The 20,384-nt window shown below is 44.0% G+C and overlaps 1 protein-coding gene across 1 annotated transcript; it reads right to left on the minus strand.

Annotated features, from left to right (window-relative positions):
• Window positions 1-13,720: 13,720 nt before the first annotated feature.
• On the minus strand, window positions 13,721-20,125 carry FKBP14 (FKBP prolyl isomerase 14). Its single transcript, XM_084306699.1, has 4 exons — window positions 19,829-20,125; window positions 17,167-17,318; window positions 15,536-15,663; window positions 13,721-14,700 (listed from the first exon to the last, which is right to left on the minus strand). The coding sequence occupies exons 1-4, from the start codon at window positions 20,026-20,028 to the stop codon at window positions 14,542-14,544; spliced, it is 639 nt and encodes a 212-aa protein (XP_084162825.1). The 5' UTR covers window positions 20,029-20,125; the 3' UTR covers window positions 13,721-14,541.
• Window positions 20,126-20,384: the final 259 nt, after the last annotated feature.

Raw genomic sequence — 20,384 nt, forward strand, 5'->3', positions numbered from 1 at the left:
TGATAAGCTCTGACTGCTTTCTGGTGATTACAACTTTTTTTTTTTTTTTTTATATATATTGCAAAAGGGACCTGAGCTGCTTCTAAACTCCAGAGAGCATATTAAGCCTTTTACAAAGGCATACAATTTGTTTCTGTGGTATAAAAGCAGGACTTTTCCTCGCTGCATTTTGGGCTTTTATAGAAGAGAAGCCCAGCTGTGCTAATACTTCTGAACTATTTCAGTAATGTTTAAAGAATCCAATAAATCTGTTTTCATTGCTACCAGGAAGAACAAGTCACCTAATCCGCAGCACACTTTTACAATGTCAAACTTGGAGGCAGCACCTGCACAAGGTTCCTCAAATTTGGATTATGACTCTCTCATGAGGAAGGAAAGAATATATCAAATGGGCCCCACATTATACCCTCTTAACTCTTCCATGCTTTTAATGGGGTGGCAGGAGAAAGGTCAGTCTCGGTTGTGAGAACTGTTGACAGTTCAGCTGTTGGTTTCAAACCAGTACTTTAACCTCCAAATCAAAACGCTTCCTGTGCCGGAGACAAGCTGGTATTTCCATTTCCAAATCAAGCTTAGTGTCTTATGCAGTGACATGTGATCTCTGCATCCTGCAGAAAAGCAATGTTTCCAGAAACAGAAATGAAAAGCAAAATTCATTCAGCTGCAGGCAGAGAACAAAGACAACAATCTGAAAGGCACAATAATAATATTGTTCCCATCTTGGGAGGCACTGAAAGGTTATTTTTTAAATTGACAAATTGGACAGTTTTAAAGACTGACTTACCAGGAGAGAGGAAGGTTGCATTTGTCAAGAAATTAGAAAAGCAGAGATTGTTCCTGAATATAAAGCACAAAACTGCGCCAGATCTGTGCGTTCCTATGGTTTGGACGTTTCATTATCAGTCAGACTGTTTGACTGTTTCCTCACCACACAAGACTGGTGATGCCAGCTTACCACTTAAAGGTGCCACATCCTACAGAAATGCAGCTCAGCTTTGACTGTCTGTGTCAGAAGATATCCAAGGGGAGTTATCAGCAGCTGAAACTGAGCAAGCCGAGCTCAACTTCTCTACTTTTCTTTAAAGTCACTAGCTCCCCTTGCACATTAACTACACACTGAAAATGCCTCATTAACCACACCAAAATGAACTACTGCATTTTGGAGAATATGAGGAAAACCTCAAATTTGTAGTCAGAGATTTGGGATGGCCATTTTCTCCAGTAGCTTCACTTTTATTTTTGACTTACAAGAAGTAGCAATTCCCTACGCAAGCATAAAGACTAGCTGCAATTCAAAGCTTTCCCAAACAGTACACCCCCTTCAGTCATTTTACGGAACAAATGCATAACAGGCCTGGAAGGAATTGAAAATATTTCTCTTGTTGTACGTGGAGAAAATTTGAGATAGTCCTGGCAACAGCTGTCAGATTTCTTAAATCTGCCTAGTAAATTAGATACTGGCAAAACTCTTCAGCATTTAGATTCTCCACAAACGATAAGATTTCAGCTGTTAGGAAAGTTTAAAGTCCCCTGACCAACTGGTTCTACTTTCATTGTCTAATATACCTTCACCCATCCTTTCAACATAGGCATCTTTCAGAAGATAGGATCTTAGTTTTTGCCTCTAGTAATTCAAATTATGTTGATGAAAACTCATTCTATTTAAAAACAAATGAGGGTCATTCATCCAGAAGACAACAGATTTCAACCCCATTTCCATCATAGGCTGTGCATACAGGGAAAATTCATTATTTATACAAACTTTTCACTGAGCGGATGTCAATGCAATTAATTAAGTCTTCAAGCAGTATCAGAACTATATCCCTTTTGTAGCTGCTATTCAGCCTGCAGTCTAAGGTCTTATTTGTAACATCCTCAATTTTGTGGAGAAGGACCCGTTTTCCTGCAGAAGCTCTTTGCTTCTGTACTAAGGCTGAGACCCTGGTCAGGACCTGCTGGCATCCCCAGTATCTTTGTACAGCACACAGCTTCTTAATGAGACATCCTTTGCTGCTGCACAGTGATTAGCAAAGTAGTTTTCCCTTTTTGTAAAGAGCCAGGTCAAGCCAGTTTTGCTGTTCAGTGAGGTCCTGATCCCATCACAGGAAGACTGTCCACCTACACACATAACTGGCTATGAGCACTGACCGGCAGTCCTTTGAAATTAGCAACACTGGTCTATTAACAAGGGGTAAAATACAAAGCACCTGGCTGGAAGTCTCCTCATTGTTTGAAATATAACCCAAAACAACAGCAAATGTTGCAAGACTAGCAACAGAGTTTGTAAATGTACCATGTAATAAGATACATTGTGGCAGAAACCAGCTACCTGGGTACCTTACTGATGCCAATTCCATGCAATTTCCCTATCTACCAAATTTACAGAAAGAGAAGGCCAGTGCACTACAGGGACGATGTCCTGTTTCACAAGTCTTCAAGTCCATAATGGACAAAGAAATTATTATTGGAAGCTTCTAGCATAAACTAGCACAAGTTTCCCACATGCAAGCTGTGTAAAGCACACACAGTTGATGACTTCTGAAGGGGAGGGCAGATAGCCAAATTCAGTACCTTTTAGCAAAAACACCAAACTCAGCAGGAGTAAGCAAATGGAGCTCAAGTCATGTCCTACTCTATCAGGGAAAAAAAGTGACAAATGTCGTCCCCCCAAAAAAAAAAATTAAAAGGAAGCCACCATAAAAAATCTCAAATTACAAGCATCAGAAATACTCTTTTGGGTAGCACAAAACCTACTCATAACAATAAGGATTTCCATCTACCACCCTTTGCCTCCATATTACATCTGTGTTTTCTGACTGTCTACATAAATTCTGGAAACTAAACTCCTTGCAAAAGTTGATAGTGCTATGAATGGCTTAACTTCAGCCTTGATTCATCCCGAATCAGAAGAAGTCCCGTTTTCACAGGGATTAGATAAATACGTATGATTAAGGGTTTGTTTTGAGGTTTCTACTTGGTTGGTGGGAGGGTTTGGGGTGCATGTTATGAACAAAGTCGCATGCTTAGAGGTGCTTTAACTCCATAAATCCAAACCAGCTTTTAGACCAACAGTCTACAACTGAGCCCACTTCCCACGAGCTCATGCATTTGCTTTCTGAACCACTGAGTAAATTTAACACACCCAGCTCTCTTGCGTCACAGAATTTACCAAACCCACTGCAACACAACCTCTTCTCCAAGACTGTTACCTTGAAAGTTTCACGTTTTACAGGTAGGGATGGCTTCACTCACAGTTTAAAGAAATTTGTACGTAGTGATAGATCTATACACATGAGCACCCCTCGGCTCAGGGCCCCAATAACGCTGCTCTTTACTCGAGATGCTGGGGTAATGAGACCTTTTCCCCCCCCTCTCTAGTTATCAGTACTGGTAAAAACATCTTTTTTTTTTAAGGCAGGCTACCGATATCTTCTAGGATTATGACGGCGGCGTCAATACAGAGCTGAGTTTTGCTGCTCGGGCGAAGGAGCCCGCCACGCACCTACCTGACACACACACACACGCGCGACGGCATCAAGATCTCAAGGTGACTACACCAAAAGGCACCTTCAAAACAAAAATAAAGGGGGAGGGGAGGCGGGCAGGGTGCTAAAAACCCGAAGGGAAAGCAGTTAGCGGACAGAAGACGGGCACGGGAGGGCGAGGGACACTGAGGGGCTCCGAGGGACACCGGAGATGCCGCTTTCCCCCCCCCCCCCCCCCCCCCGCCGTTGCCCGCCATGTTGCGCAGCCCCCGCCCCGCTGCAGGTGCGCGGAGCCGCCGGGGGCCATCGTCGCCCTCCTCCCCTCCGCCACCCGCGGCCACCGGGCTGAGAGGAGAGGAGAGGAGAGGCGAGGCGAGGCGAGGCGAGGCGGCGGACACCTTCCCCTCCATCCCTCCCTTCACCTCCCGCACCCCGCTCCCCACCGCCCCATCGCCTCACCGAGCGGTGCGGTAGCGGCGCGGGGAGCTGGAAGCCGCCGCCCTGCCCGCGGCGGTAGCGGCCCCGTTACGCACCTCGAGCTCCGCTCCGCTCCCCTCAGCCTGGAGGCGGCGGCGGCGGCGGCCCCTGCCGGTCGGTGGGAGCAGGCTCGACCCTCCCCGCTCCCTTCTCCCCCTCCCCGTCTTGCGCAGCCGCCGCCCGAGCCGCTCCGCCCGGTCCCGCAGCGGCCGCGGCGCCGCCGCCTCTCCCCTCACAGCCGGCCCCGCGCAGGGGGGCTCCGGAAAATGGCGCCCGGGGAGAGGGAGCGGCCCCCGCGCCCCGCTCCCTGAGTTTTGGGGAGCTGAGGGGGCTCTGCTGGCCCCAGGGGTGAGGGGGTGAGGGACTACCCTCAGGTTTTTGTCCCTGTCCTCAAGGAGCTCTCTGCTTGCTCCACAGATGTCGCCTCCAGCCCCACTCGGCACAGCTAAGCTATAAGAGAGCTTTATGTCCATGTTCAGGAGGTTGTTCTCCACGCTATTGCCTCCTGTCATGGGTTTTTGTGCTTGTGGCCGGCAGAACTAATTACCTGTAAGCTCCCTGTCCTCAGGGGCTCCCTCCTGCTGCACAACTCTGTGGTCCGGTTGGGTTTCTCAGGACATTTGCCTGTCTTCCTATTTCTCTTCAGCAGCCTGATCCATTAACATGGTCCAAGCCAAGCAACACATCTGCAGAATCAGTCACCACAAAAAACACAGGAGTGATGATGATGGTCACTCTGAATTTCAGTTAGTGCAAGTCACTCGCTCCTACCAGGTAGGAATCAAGACATTTGAATCATCACTTTGCTCAGCAGATCAGTAGATCCAGTTTAATAATCTAACAAAGGAAAGACAAAAGGGCAGGCAGAATCTACATACGGGACTTTACATTAAAAGAGAATTTAGAAGGAAAAACCCTGGAACCATCTACAGAGAAAATAATTTCATCTCATCACCTACAGGAACAGGAGGATCCATGGGTCTGCATGGGCTCAGAAATGATGGGTCATCTTTGGACACCATTGCTGTCAAACATGCAGATGAGAAGTAGTAACTTCATTAGGTAATCAAAAAAATTAATTTGCCTTTCCTAGTTTAAATCTCAGTGAACGTAAAATATTCTGACATCTACACCTTTTGGGGCTATATCAGTAACCTGAATAGGCACTAATTTAGAATTACTTAGGCTCGATGCTTTTTATTAAAAAAAAAAAAAAAAAAAAAAAAAGGCTGATCAGTAGCCTCATGGAGCCCTTGGTACTCCAAGATCTTCCACTATGTATTTTAGACAAGACCTTTGATTCCCTGTGCTATCAGCTTTCTGCCATCAGAATTACAGTTCAATGTGTTGTGCAATAGAAAAAAGTCTGGATATCTCCTCCTTAAAATATCTGACTGAGAGGTGGTTTGAATCACTTTAATCAATACTGTAAAACTGAGGAGCTTATAACAATTTAATTGTAACAACTTCAGTTAAACATAATGACCCAAATTCCTTGCTCTGGAATTACATGAAGGATGAACTGTGTCATAGCTTGCTTTGCAGAATCAGAAAGATAGCTGATGAAAAGAACAGGTGCAGTTTAAAAGGAGTTTTAAATTATATCCTGCGACACACCACTTCCATTACCCATATTATGCTCACTTAGATGACTAAGTCTATTCTCCTAATTACACCAGAGATGATTATGGCTGAGTATAATCTACCTAGGAATTATTAGACTGTCTACTGAATGATTAAATACTGGCTACGCAGAAGTCCTTGATGCTTCCTTTCTGTGTAAGCTGTCACGAACTATGTAAAGCACCAAGGATGAGCGGTTAGAGCATGGCCCGGGCAGGCAGGAGAGTGTGTGGTGTATGTGTGTCATTCTGCCATGAGCTTGTGGCTCGGCTTTGGATAAAACTTGTAACCTCATGGAAATTCAATTACCTCATAAATGAAATGCAGAGAGCATTTAGTTACAGCTGCATCTTGGAAACCTTTGAGTGGAACTGCTGCGCAAACAGAAAATACAAAATTATCATAATTTGGACAAAGCCATAATGATTATTTATTGATTATTTGCTCATCATCTTTAATAACACGACAGCAGAATTTGTGGGTATACAAAACAAATGTTTATTCTCTTGTAAAAGATTAAATGGGGTACAATATTGAAGGAGCGCAGAACACATCTTTACAGAAGAGAAATTCAAAGAACATTTGTTCTGTTTTATCTGTGAAAAGAGGGAGACCAAAACCCAAACAGAGCAATGTATAGCTTGTTACAGTTTATTTTTGTTCTTTAAACACCTCCTCAGTTGGAGAACAAAGCCTATTCAGCAGAACTAGTACCCCAAATCCTCAGCACTAATCTATTTGACTCCTGATTTCTAAAATACTTTCCTCTGCAAGTCAGGGAGCAGAACACACAGACGTACAACCGGTGAAACTAGTTCTCTCAGCAGTTTGGAAGGAGAGAAGTTGGCTTAATGCAGACGACAAAAAAGATCATCCAAGTGTTTCAGTTCTATATGAAAATGTACCATGATAGATTTTTGTGAAAGGCTGCTAACAGCCAAGAAATCCCTTTTGTTGGTATTCCTTTCTGACATTTCAAGCCACCATCTTAGTCTTGTTCTCTCTGGTGGAGCACTGATTCAGAGCACATAAAAATCAGATGTATTTGGGTTATACAGGAAAAAAATGACCTGCCTGCTGCTAAGTCAGAATTCTAAACCTCTAGCTGTTAAAGGTGTTCCACTAAACTTAAAGGATTCCACTTTCATTTAGTTATTGGGCAAAAATCTTCTCAAATAGAGAAAAGCCAACCCTGTGTAACATTGGAAAACCCTGCAAGCCCAAAGGATCATACCTACACCATAGGCCAGTAAATTCAAACGATGTTACACAGATCTAAGGAGCATAAAGTATCAGCGATACTGGGATTTCCTTTTATATGGTCAGCGGACTGGAGTGGAGAGATGAGAATACTTCTCCCACTCTAAAGGTAGTTTCATCCATAACAAAGACAGAGGGTGGCAAGTGCAATATTCTGATACAAAGTGAAGATCCCACCTGCTGGGCTCAGCAAACGTTCAAATGATACAGATATGAGAAACCCTGGGTACAGCTTCTTTATCCAGTTATGCCACGGAAGATAAATCTATGTAAATGGCTGCAGCTGTGCGTACGATGTCATTGTAGGCACAAAGGCAGGCTTAGATGCTGAGCTTACTCATGCACCACAGAAAGTACATCATTTTTCCGTTGCAGAACTGACATCAGTGATCACATCTGCTTAGCCAGTGTCGTGGGGACAGAGGAAGCCAGCGTGCCACCAGGTTGCAGTAACCCTTGGGGTCCAGAAACCTATCGGACTTAGCACTTAACCACACAACTTAGAACCCATTCAAAAAGGTTGTTTCTTTTCTGGATGATTGGATTTACCAAAAAAAAAAAAAAAAAAAAGAAAAAAGCATCAGTTTGTTGCTTGATTTTTGTAAATGTTGTAATCTTCCTTGTTTTAATGTATAGTAACCTGTGGCTGCATACTTCTTTTCATAACTCTAAAAGGTATCACGGGACATATTTATTGTCAGTGGCTTGTAAAGTCTGTGGGTCTGTAGGTTTTTTTAGTGTGTTACAACAGCACCTATAACAATGAGGCTAAAACTCTTGATAGAGTAAATAGTTGAGGTAGGTGGAAGGAAATCTGTCATCCTGAGAAAAGAAGCCAGTTATAAAAACAAAGAACCAGCAAATAGAGATACAATGACTATTTTTATTAAATGCTCCTGCTTAATCCTGATATATGCTTCCACTGTTACTGTGCTGCCTGTGCAGAAATGCTTGTAGCAGAGCAATGAACTGGAAAAGTGCTCTCACTTCCCTCTGCAAGAAACGTGCTATAGTAACCATGTGCTATATAGTTACTGCTGTTAAAATTGTATTAAAATTCAAGCTTAGGGTTTTTCCAAGTTTAGCATTATTCATAAAATTGCAACAGCTTAAACAGCGAGGCATAAGATAAAAACAGTTCTGGTGTCACGCAGGTGATGGAGGAATTTATTGAAGTGACTGTGTATTATCTGAAAGAGCTTTATATTGTGTATTAGTGTGTCGTGTCCGAATGATCTGTGCGTAAATTGCTGCAAATTAAATCACAGCACTTAGAGGAAAGATTGGACAGTATTAAAAGGGACAGAAAATGCCACTCCGTGATGTGTCAGCCATCTGCTGCAATGCAAAGAGGAGGTTACAGGCTTCCAGGAGTTACCACAGCAACAGGTCTGCTGAGCACACTTAGGAGCGAAGCGTGTGGCAGCAGCTTCTGTTCACCATTGCGTGCACCTCAGACGCTGGGGGCTGCAAACAGGGCATGTCCTGTCTGGGAGGCTCGGGGTGGGTTTCTGCAGCACCAACTGGTCAATGGCTGCAGGTAGGAAGGGATCTCTGGCAACAGAAATGCTTCAGACTGAAGTGAGACCAAAGGAAACCAAAGACATTCATTTGGTTGCAGCACTTGCAAAAGGATGGGAAAAACATAGTTTAAAAATATCCGTGACTGAGCGTTTCTTTCTGAGGAAAGAGCTCCCAGTTATTACACACGCCTGGCCCACAGCGTGTGACTGGAAAATGGTAGGTAACAGGAGACAGGGGAAAAACAAAACAAAGCTTACACATAAGCAATATTTCACATGCTATTTTTTACATGCTTGTTTTAATGAAGAAATGTCATTAATGGATTACCCAGGAGTTTTTAAACTTCCTTGCACTGGCTGTGGCTATCAGCCAAGAAACATGGGATGGTGCAGAGTTCCCCTGCCTTTAACTTCTCTCCCATTTCTCCCCATTGCAAGGACCCCTGGTGTTTTTCCCAAGCCCATGCTTAGCTTCACCCAGGGGCAGCAGTGTGACAGCAGGGCCCTGGCTGATGGCACTCCTGTTGTCCAGAGACATCGACACATCTCTGTGCTGCTCTCCCACAGCTGCCTGCTCAAAAAGCAAGGAGCAAGGTTAGGGTTGTTTTTGCACAGCCCTTGGGGCTGTAAGAGGGTGCCACGGTGAGCCCAGGTCAGCTACAGCAGGAGGTGGACACAGAGTCATTAATAACATCTTACTTTGCATTTATGGGATGAAAATCTGTTCTCTAAAAACATATCCCAACAGATTAGAGACCAGAGCTAAGCCGTGCTATTTACTTCCAGAGAGCTGGCAGGCTAAACATGCAAAAGAAACGAGGATTACCTCGTTTATTAGTCAGGGAAAGAAGCAGAAGAGAAAGCATCGGCTGCTTTAAAGAAATTTCAGTGGCAATAAAATGCAAGAGGACAAGACTGATTTAATGCTTTCAGTCAGACTCTCAGATGAGGAATCAATTATCCTGCGTCATTTAATCTCCTTAAGCAGGTCACGACAAACTAGAAATTAGAAGCATTGCGTCTAATACAAAGAGCAGCTCTTAGTGGTAGTTAGCATCCACCTCAGAATTTTTAAATTAGAGGAACGCCTAACTGGGATTTGGGAAGCTTTGAAGAACTCGATACACCAGATTTCAGCAGGCAGAGCCTACTATTTTATAAGGGGAAAAATAAAAAAAAAAAAGCAGGACAAACCTGTGCCCAACACACACACAATCCTGCCAGCAGTGCACAAAGATAGTGAAAGCTCCACAACATGATTTTCCCCTGCTGCCACTGATGGCTCGGTCCAGCCCTTGTAGCCCCTTTGTGGGAAATGAGACAGAGAGAGCTAAGGAATACACAGAACACAAACTAAAATTTGCTCTCACATCCATAAGGTGTTCCTAATAACATTTTGAAAGGGATTTCATTTAGTAAATAGCAAGCCAGAAAGTCTTAAAAGTAAGCCTTCAGAGCCACGGCATTCAGAAACCTTGCACAAAATTGTTTACCTGACATGCTTAAGCTTCGAATGATCGTACCTCTGAGCAGCAAATTTCTCAGCTAAACCAACCTCCTACATTTTTTTTTATATCCGTCAAGGTAGCAGAAATACCACGAGGCTTCCAACTGGGGGAAAGCTAAGCGAGCCTGCTTCTGGAGCTCAAACTCCTGGAAGGAAAAAATGTGATGCCAGAGGCAACTCCCACCTGAATCCCCTGCAGGTTGGGAAAGCTGATGGTGAAGGTTCTGGTCCCTGTAAGAGATACAGAGCTTCCTACCGAGCTTCTCAGTTACATTTCTGGAGTTAAACTGTTGGCATAATCAAGCAGAAACATAAAAAACAGAAGCAGGACAGCTAAAAGAAGCTCATTATTTTGTCACAGTTGTTTTTGCTATAAGCCGGAAGAAAACTAGGACGCAGAATGTAAGCATTATGATTAACTTTCAGGAGAGGCTAAAATTATCCAGGATTACACAAAACTAAGCAGGTTCTGGTTGTTGCGTGTTTATTTCCTGTTACCAAAAATGATTCAGTGTTAAGGATTAAGGATTCAGGGCTGTTTTTTTGTTTGTTTGTTTGTTTGTTTTGGGGGGTTGATTGCTTTGTTTTTTGCAAAAGCTCTGTGATGAGGCTGATGTATTTTTAAGAAGACATCAAACTCAGCATAACTGTTCTGAGTATTCTTTAATGGTCCTTGGAAATGTGAATTTAGCTTAGTTGTAACAGTAGAATCCACACAGAAATTGTCTGAAGCAGTGATTTCTAACCAAAGCCAGATCAGGAACCAGCCTTATAATTTGCAGTACCTGCACCAGTGGCTGCCAGTGTTCTTTCTGCCAAGGAAGCAGATGCCAAAAGGACTGAGGAAAGAAAACCTTCTGCATTTCTCACATCGTTCTGCATGCTTCCACCATCTTTTAGCACACTTCCCCTAATTTTGCTGCTTTCCCCAGAAACGTCCCAAAGCAGTGAGCTCTCTCCATCCTGCTGATACTTGCCTGCCACCCAAAGCTGGGATTTCTGGAGGATCAGACATCCTCCTATCTAATGGCAGAGATTTTGTGGTTTGGGGAAGCATGTATGACAAAAACACTTGTAATTTAAAGGCTGACCTGTACCATCTATTTTTGCTTTGAAAAACATGCCATGGATCATTTCAGTTCTAAGTGTCATGGACGAGAAGCTATGATAGCAGTTTGTTCAGTGTGTACTTAACGCTGCAATTTTATGACCTCGTTACAAACCAGAACACCTCGATACTGGGAATGTTGCTGACAGCGTAAGGACACAAGGTGCTGAAAAGCAGAGTTAAAACCGAATAAAGCAATTCCTATAGCTTCAGCACTGTTTGCCTTGTCAGTTGATCTCAAAGAAGAAAGCTTCAGAAAACATCTCAAACTGTAAACACTGTTCCTGAAGCTTTGCCAAAAGCCTTCTCGTGTCACTGCACTGCGAGGATTTTCAAATAAAATGAGCTCTGAAGGCTGCTTCTGTACCTACAGAAGGCACTAACTCCTGTAATTGCTAGGTAGTAGCTCTGAATGACAGGCTGCCGTTCTAAAAATCATCAGTGTGTATTTTCCTAGGTAACCATAAAACAAGAAATGTGTGAAGGAGGCTATAAACTATAAACTTCAGGAGGAGGAACAATCCAGTACGTGCTCACAATGCTGTTTTGAGCCATCTCCACTTCTTCAAGTGCTGCATCTTAGAGACAAGCACTGAGGGTTTGTTTCCTCATGGAAATATACCTTGCATTTCAGAAACCAGCCAGTCTAAATGTTGTTGAGTGCCCCTGAAGCTCCAATATTCCTCCTCCCTCATAGGGCAGGCAACTGCCTGCCTCTGCTCTCCTGCAGGTAGCTAGCTGGCTCCTGCTGGTACTGCAGCAATATGCCCTGTAGATTAACAAGCAGACGCAGCTGAGAGTAAGACAAGCAGCGATATTTCTACCTAAAAAACCCATCATCTTCACAGAAGGACTTGAATGATAGCAAATGGTAATGAAGTTGCAGTGGCTTCTCAAATCTGCTGCTGATTCTGCAGTTTTGAAAGTGTTTTTAGCTCAATTTCAGAAAACGTACCACAGCCACCACGAAAAGCAGTAAGAACAAACCCCATCCAGTCTGCCATGAATCAACACATAACGCACCAAACAGAGAGAGCATTTCAGTCTTGCAGCTTTAATAGTCTGCTGGTACAAACTGCCTATGGTACATGTTTACTGGAAGCCATTTTTATGAAATACTTTAAAAATCTAAGATAATGCATATGTACATTTCACAGTATTCTCTGCCTCCCAACTTGCATTTAATACCAAGGAAACACTTGGTCCTCACTGAAGAGGCACACTAGCATCCATTTAAAAGGTTTAAATATTTGTCTGGTGATCAGGGGCAAGTTTTATCTCATGTTTTTATGTTTTAATTTCCCAGACAGGTGTTCAGAGAATATGCTAAACATTACAGACCCAATCCAAGCCTCAGTTCTGCTCTCCCCAGCAGAGCACACACAGCATTTCCAATTTGGTTGGTTGTTACCAGCTGGCTCCTGCATCCTAAGCAAGGCTGCCTTAAGGGCCACCTTCATATCCCATTTGCCATCCTTGGCCTCAGTTGCAGGAATTGTCTAGGCTCCCCACGTAGTTAATGGAGAAAGACAGGTACCTCTGCTCGATGAGGCATCTATCCTGATCCACACCAACAATATAGATGTGATGAGTTGCTGCCAAGTGCCTAGTGCTCTAGTGACTTTAGAAGAAATCAAGACACCCAGCTCACAAACAATGTTAGGCAAGCTGAATTTTCCAGTGATGAGGAAAAAAGAAAAAAAAAAAAAAGTTATATGCAAAATTATGACTGGTAAGATGATATAAATGCTTATTCATTATTTCCTCACAAGAACCAGGACAAGCAACGAGCATAAAAACAAAGGGAATCCTACATCGTTCTACTGTAAAACTCACTGCCATAGAACGCTGTGGGAGAGAAAGTATAAACGGGTTTCAGACTAGATAGCATGATTGAGTTCTTGAAAACAAAGTATGTGACCACAACTCCACATCACATAGGTCATTGGCCACAAAATACCAGATGCTGGAAAAACACAGATTTTAGCCTCGCATACCTTCACTTATACTTTTTTTCCCCAGAAAATCAATCACTGTTTACAGCAATCCTTGATGTCCAGCTCAAGTCTAATAAAGCAGTCTTCTAATGCTTACTTTCAACACTAGGTGGCAGGGAGAACAACTGGCTCATCTACGGTATAGAGAACCTGGAAGGCAGAGCCCCACTTGGCACTAGTTAGGGATTAGCACAATCCATCAGCGTTGATTTTATATAACTGGATTTGCCTTTGTCCCTCTTTAGCCTTGGTCAGCCTTGGGCATTTATTTATTTATTTATTTATTTTTAAAGTACCGTGTCCAGAAACCCCTATTAGAGGTGTCAGAATACAATTTATTTCCTTCCAAGAAATACCTCAGCCTCTCATTTAGGAGCCCATGGACAATGGCTAAGCTTCTTTCTCTCCAGAGAGGGTTCAAACAAACGAGATGGAGTTAAAATCCTCATTGCCTCTACTCATATGAAGATGCAGCACTGTAGTGTTTACCTCATGCCTCAAAACTTCACTTTATTACTTAAGATTCAAATAATTTCTGTGCTTAACTTGTGAAAATACAGCAAAGGCGTAAGGATGAGATAAGTTCTGTAATTCAGGCAGTAGCAAAGCAGGTAAGCAACGCAGCTTTCTTCAGGACATACCAACCCTCCATTTAGAACGCTCTTTCTCTTCTGAAAATGGGGGAAAGCTTCAGCTTTGCAACACTTTTAGATATCCTTAAAACTTGAGGACAAGAATTATTTTTCTTTGTGAACACAAGCACCGAGTTTCAAAACCAACGTGTTTATGTAGGTATGTAAAGGACACCACCCCTGCAGTGCAGCATAACTTGCTGTTTTCCAAACTGCAGGTATTTCCTAGAACGCTCCTGATACTGACAATGAAAAAAAATTAAAAAAAAAAAAAGTGACATTTAACTCCTACTTTGTTCATATAATGAAAAAAACAGGCAATTATTGACATGGTTGATAACACTCTCCCTTGAGAAAAGCAGAAGCAGCACAGGACAGACATTCCTCTCATTCAGCTTTGTATCAGTTTCTCAGCTGTGTTAGGAGATGTTGATGCTTTCAAGTATAGCTTTTCCAAAGCTGCAGAAAAAAGCAAGATCAGCATACTGCTTTTCAAGCACTGACACACAAGAAGGAAGGTTAAAAGTAATTAACCTTAAGCCACAGACCAGAATTCGGACATAAAAGTCACTGAAAGTGATCTCAATGCACAAACAAATCACAGAAAGGCACTGAACCGGATTTTGATTTTGATTTTCAAAGTGTTTGCAAAGTGGAAACCTGGTTTCATTTCTAAAAAATAAGTTAATACAAAATTTAAAAAACATGGAATGTGCAAATCTTTGCTGCACAAAAGTACATTTTCATACTTACAAATAGTTTAAATCATTTTTACATAAACAACAGAAATTATCTTTTGATACATAGTGTTGGGTTGTTCTTTTTTGCCGACAGCAGCTGTCAATTCCAAAACACAGAATCAAGATGACAAGAGAACCAGACAGTCTAAGTCACTGCCATTTGTGTCAAAAAAATTGTGTCACCCTTCTCTAGAGCTCATCGTGCTTGTACGTGAATTCCCTTGCAGATATAAACCCATCGCTGTCTTCATCCTCTTTATCAAATATGTCTTCAACCAAAGCATCGTGCTGTGTGTCATTCACCACTGCTCCGTGTTTTTCAAATTCTTTCTTCAAGTAAATTTTCACCTGTAAGGTAAAGGGTGAGAGTTAAAGTTTTTAGGCTTACAAGAAAATTAAACACTGGAGGGCCATTATGTTTGGGATGGTAGCATTGGACTATTAACAGATACCTTCCTTCCCATGCCACTGACAGAACAGTACTTGTCTGACTGATTCTGCAGCCAAGTTCAGTGATGAAAGACTCTCAGAGAAAATAAAACTAGCAAAGCAGTTGCCATAGCTTTACGGTATCTGACTGAAAAGTGTGCCAAGAAAGCCTGTCATCTGTTGTATATTCAATGAAGTATTAGGTATCAATTGGTCAAAGACCAAAACAGCTTTTTCACATCTTAGCACATTGAAAAACCATCAGGTGTAAACAGCCACCCCAAATAGATACAGAAATCTGTCCACAAACTTGGCATCTGCTGCTCTAATGGAACTACATTAATAAGGACTTATTCCTGCAAATCTCAAAGCTTTGAAGGACAAATAGGTTTGAGGCAGCTTTTAACAAGACTGCTAGAACAGTTATTTACACCACACTAGTTACTAATGGTGAGCAATGTTTTTAACAATATCAGATGATTTTTACCGAGTTTAACTATTGAGAGCCCAGGTTTTCTACACTGCAAAGCCTTCTATCCGAATATTAATCCTAATGCACCCCTTTTAAATCCCTCGATCCACCAGTTCAGCTGGGATCCAAGGCTCAGCATGGCGCAGCATAGCCGTGCATCTTCACCTTAGTTTTATTAAAAGTTAAGCTTATAAGCCAAAGTTTGTCTTTTCCTTTACCTCTACATCATCCCATTAGGTTTCCTCCCAATGGGTTTCCTCACAAGAAGAGTAACCCACTCACCTCTTGCTTGGACAGTTTCCAATCATCGTTAAGATCCATCTCTTGGAATGACTCATGAGATCTTGGTCCATTCCTAATTTCTAGAAGGTCGACGTTGAATATCAGCGTGCTCTCAGGTGGAATTTTTCCTGCCCAGAATGGTAAACATACAGAAAAGTTAAAAACAATTACACATTCTGTGCCACACAGAAGCCATATGTCTCAGAGAAACATTCTGCTAGTCCCACCACTTCTCAAGCATCCTGCATTTTGAACTAAACTGGATAAGCACCACTGACAATGAGAAGCGCAAATATTTCAGACTGTAGCCCAGACCTTGAGCAGCCCCTGCAGTGCACATGCAACTTTAAATGCACATGACTTTGGCTTCTCTCACGTTTGGTCCTATTTAAGCTCTCTGTATTCCTATATTGGATGGAAGCACCCCGACAATATCCACATAACCTGAGATGACAGGGAGAAAACTAATCCTATTTTGGAGATGTGGTGTTAAACATAGCCTGAGCTGCAGAGCCAAACAAGATTAGAGATTTCTGGGATGAATAAATGTGCAGAAACTTCTGGAACTGCAGACCACAGTGGCTTGCACAGGGTTTGAACTCAGGTAATTTTTTCTGAGCATTACAGAACAAGGCATCTGACTCATCACACAGGGCAGACGGCAGGCAAGGCACCAGGTGGGAGGCTAGTGAATTCATGTGTGTTCAGAGCAAAGCATGAAGAAAATGGAGTATTTCTGTCATCGTTTGAAAATAGCAACGTAATTATGTTCAAATACTTAATTTTTTTCCTAAAATACATCATTCCGTACAGCAGCTAGCAGTGTTTACTCATTCAGCCTTCTTGCATTAAAGCCATAGGTGAGGCTTAGAAGTCTTTGAAGGCTTGTAGTGTTGTGCATTTTAGTCAAGGCAATTATGGCTGTAATTACTAGGTGAGCTCTGCAGCGTTTAGTGGCTTTTTGTGGAAAAATTTACAGTAGTGCCCCGCATAAAGCAGTAAAAGTAACATTCCTGCTTCATTCAAACTGACACTCATTTAACTGCAGATCCCAGACCTGACCTGCCCATTAAAAGATAGGTCTGGAAATGTTGGAAAGGAAAAAATATCCTCAATACTCTCAGCCTGTGTACTACTGGCAGAAAACATTACAAGCAATGTTTTTTTCTGTCCGTGCAGCATTCAGTACATTTTCAGTAGATGTCAGCATGGCTGCCAATGTTCCTGCATATCTCATGTTGGGTAACAGGCATGACTAAAAGTGTCTGGAGGAGGGAAAGAATAAAGCATCCCTTTCTGGAGAAATAAACGGCGAGTTTTCACCGTATCAGCTGAGAACACGAGAAGATAAGTAGCAGCACTGGGAGTTCTTCTGGGTTCAAAAGAAACCCACAAACAAGAATGAGGCTTGCACATGCACATTCAGGAAGCATTAACACAAACACAGATGCAACAGCCAAGGTGATACCTAAGTAAGCACTTCAGGTTTGATGGAATAAAAATAAAATAAAGCTGAGCACCACTGAACACGACACTAACAGAAGCCTGAAAGCTTGCTAACCTCTTAGGCCAAGAGTAAATCAACAAAGACAAAAATAAATAAAGCGAGGGAAGGACTTCAGGTGTTTTACCTTTCCCTTCTTTTCCATAAGCAAGGGCTGGTGGAATAGTCAGCTTCCGCTTCTCTCCCACACACATGTCCTTCAAGCCTTTGTCCCAGCCTTTGATAGCCTCCCTTATGCCAAGTGTAAACCACATAGGCTGGCCATTGTTATGCTTGTGACTGGAAAAGAATGGGATAAAAGTCTTTAAACAGCAAGTTCCATAAAAGGCACGTGGAACAGATGGAAGATGTTCACAGCACAGCTATATAATAAAAAAGAATCTCAGTTGGCACCTTGGTATTTCTTAAATGAAATACCTAGACTTTTAAAGTTCTAAGAAGTTCTGCCTTGCATGACAAAGTTTCTTAAGAACTGGAAAGAAATAAAAGAGCATGTCCATGGTGTGCTTCTGACAATGCTGAACAACCTGGATCCCCACTTTCACTTCCCTGATCACCCATTTCCACTTCGAAGCTGATCAGACTAGAAAGGCATTTCTACTTTAAAAAAAAATACATATATAAATATAAAAAATAAATATATATACATATATACACACACACATATTTGAGGCTATTGCACATCTTTGGTAAGCTGCAAATCAAAAACCAGCTAGGTCACAATTACAATCTATCTTATAGCATGCTTAGAGGAGTCTGACACATCTCTTCTGAAAAAGCCATTGGGGAAAAAAAAATAACCATACAGCAGATAGTTTAGAAAAAGAGGAACAGGTGCATGCAAAACATTTAAGTTTAAAATAGGCAGACAATCCCCTTTTCCAGTTTAACCAGGTGGTAACACCAGGGTTACCTTCACTCTATTGAAAGGCACAGAATTTTAACTACAGTCAAAAGCTCAATTGACAGCCATGCAGGAAAGGTACTTAACAAGAAATACGAGCACTTACAGAAGTTAGTCAGCATCAGAAACTTAAAGTGTCACTAGAGCTCCGTTTAGAGAGGCAGGTAAACTACAAGAGAAAATTAGTGAGATTTTAGTTTACATCTGTGAACATGCAAAACATTTTTTATTTAAATGGGTTCCATAACAGCAGATTTCAGACATAGCCTGCAGGTACTTGTTCTTTTCCCCACATCCCACTATTGACACTCTGTTGTTTTACAGGAAAGGCAACATTAGCAAGTCTTCGAAGGCTCTCAGCAGGCTCCCCCAGTTCCTGGCTCTTCCTCCTACTTACATCACTGCTGCTCTGTGGGTTTTTCCGCTCTGGGGCAGGTGAGGAATGTCACAGAATCACAGAATTGTAGGGGTTGGAAGGGACCTGATGATCCAGAAATCACTGGGTCCAACCCCTCTGCCAAAGCAGGGTCCCTAGAGCAGGCTACCCAGGTAGGCGTCCAGACAGGCCTTGAATATCTCCAGAGAAGGAGACTCCACAACCTCCCTGGGCAGCCTGTCCCAGTGCTCTGTCACCCTCACTGTGAAGTTCTTTCGCATGTTGGTGCGGAACTGCCTGTGCTCCATCTTGTGGCCATTGCCCCTTGTCCTGTCCCCACAAACCACTGAAAAGACGTTGGCCAAATCCCTCTGTCTCCCACACCTCAGGTATTTATACACATTGATGAGATCCCTTCTCAGTCTTTTCTCCAGGCTGAACAGACCCAGGTCTCTCAGCCTTTCTTCATAGGGAAGATGCTCCAGGCCCTGTATCATCTTTGTGGCCCTCCACTGGACTCTTTCCAGGAGATCCCTGTCTTTCTTGTACTGGGGAGCCCAGAACTGGACACAGTACTCCAGGTGAGGCCTGACCAGGGCAGAGTAGAGGGGGAGGATCACCTCCCTTGACCTGCTGGCCACGCTCCTTTTAGTACACACCAGGATCCCATTGGCCTTCTTGGCCACCAGGGCACAGTGCTGGATCATGGCCAACCTGTCGTCCACCAGGACCCCCAAGTCCTTCTCCTCAGAGCTCCTCTCCAGCAGGTCATCCCCAAGCCTGTACTGATACTTCGGGTTGTTCCTTCCCAGGTGCAGGACTCTACACTTGCCCTTATTAAACCTCATTTATTTTTTCCTGCCCATCTCTCCAGCCTGTCCAGGTCTCGCTGAATGGCAGCACAGCCTTCTGGCATGTCAGCCACTGCTCCAGCCTTGTGTCATCGGTGTCCTTGCTGAGGGCAGACACAATTCCCTCAGCACGGTCGTCGATGAAGATGTTGAACAAGACTGAACCCAGATGTGTCATTTAGGGCATTTCAGTAACTAGAAGACAGCAGTGTCTGCCAGGTGATTTTTTGGGGAATGTTGCTGTGTTTCTTTTTAAATAAAGGCACACTTCTCCCCTATAAGTCTGCTTCAGAAACTAAGGAGCGATTTGTGCACAGCAGATGGCTTTATACCAAAACTTGTCGGTTTACACCAAAAATTTGTCCCCTGGTTGGTCCAAGAAGACGCCCAACACCCTCACCTTTTACCAGCCGCTATCCAACGCTGCTTTCTAGAGCCCAACCAGCAAGCAGAACCCACACAACATTTATTTATTATTTATTTTAGCACTTTGATTTGCGGAAAGGAAAGGAGGGGAGCCTTACAGCTGACACCCCCCCTTTCCAAGCCAGACCTTCCCGAGCAGCTGCCTTTTAACCCAGCGAGGAATAAACACCCGCACACACCCCCAGACAACCACAGACACACGGACGGAGCCCGGGGCCCCGCGCAGCCTTACGTGGAGTGGAACATGGCGCCGTCGCTCTGCAGGAAGCCCTCGTAGTGCACCAGCAGCAGGTCCCCCCACTTGCTGCGCCGCCGGCACAGGAACGGCTTCTGCAGCACCTCCACCTCCACCTCGGCCGCGGGGATGAGCGCGGCGGCGGCGCAGCGCAGCACGGCGGCGCCCAGCAGCACGGCCCGCAGCACGGCCGCCATGGCCGCCCCGCCGCCCCCCTCAGCGCCCCGGGGCCGTTAGGGCCGTTAGGAGCCGTTACCCGCAGCCCGGCCCGCAGACGTGGCAGCGGGCCTGGGACTGGCAGCCCCCCGGCTTCGCGCTGTGCCGGGGTGGGCGGGGCTCGCCTTCTGATTGGTGAGGGCAAGCAAGCGTAGCCGCCCATTGGGGGAGCTCCCCGTCCGTCGCGCGGTTTGTCCAATCGGAGGGCGGCGACGCTGACCGTTCAGCGGGGCCTCCGCTCTCCAGGAAGCGCCCGCGCACCACGGGGGGCGCGTTCCTATTGGCTGCGGCCGGCCCCCTGCCCCGGGCGTTCCGCGCTCCCCTCCCTCCCCCCTCC

The sequence above is a fragment of the Netta rufina genome, assembly GCF_964035555.1.
Source record: "Netta rufina genome assembly, chromosome: 2".
Taxonomy (NCBI): Eukaryota; Metazoa; Chordata; class Aves; order Anseriformes; family Anatidae; genus Netta; species Netta rufina.

Bases quoted from the DNA above. Each gene is read 5' to 3' on its own strand.
- FKBP14 (XM_084306699.1), bottom strand. From the start codon at position 20,028: ATGGCGGCCGTGCTGCGGGCCGTGCTGCTGGGCGCCGCCGTGCTGCGC. The intron at 17,319-19,828 runs GTAAGGCTGCGC...ATTCTTTTCCAG, and splicing joins GGCGCCATGTTCCACTCCAC to TCACAAGCATAACAATGGCC. The intron at 15,664-17,166 runs GTAAAACACCTG...CATTCTGGGCAG, and splicing joins TTATGGAAAAGAAGGGAAAG to GAAAAATTCCACCTGAGAGC.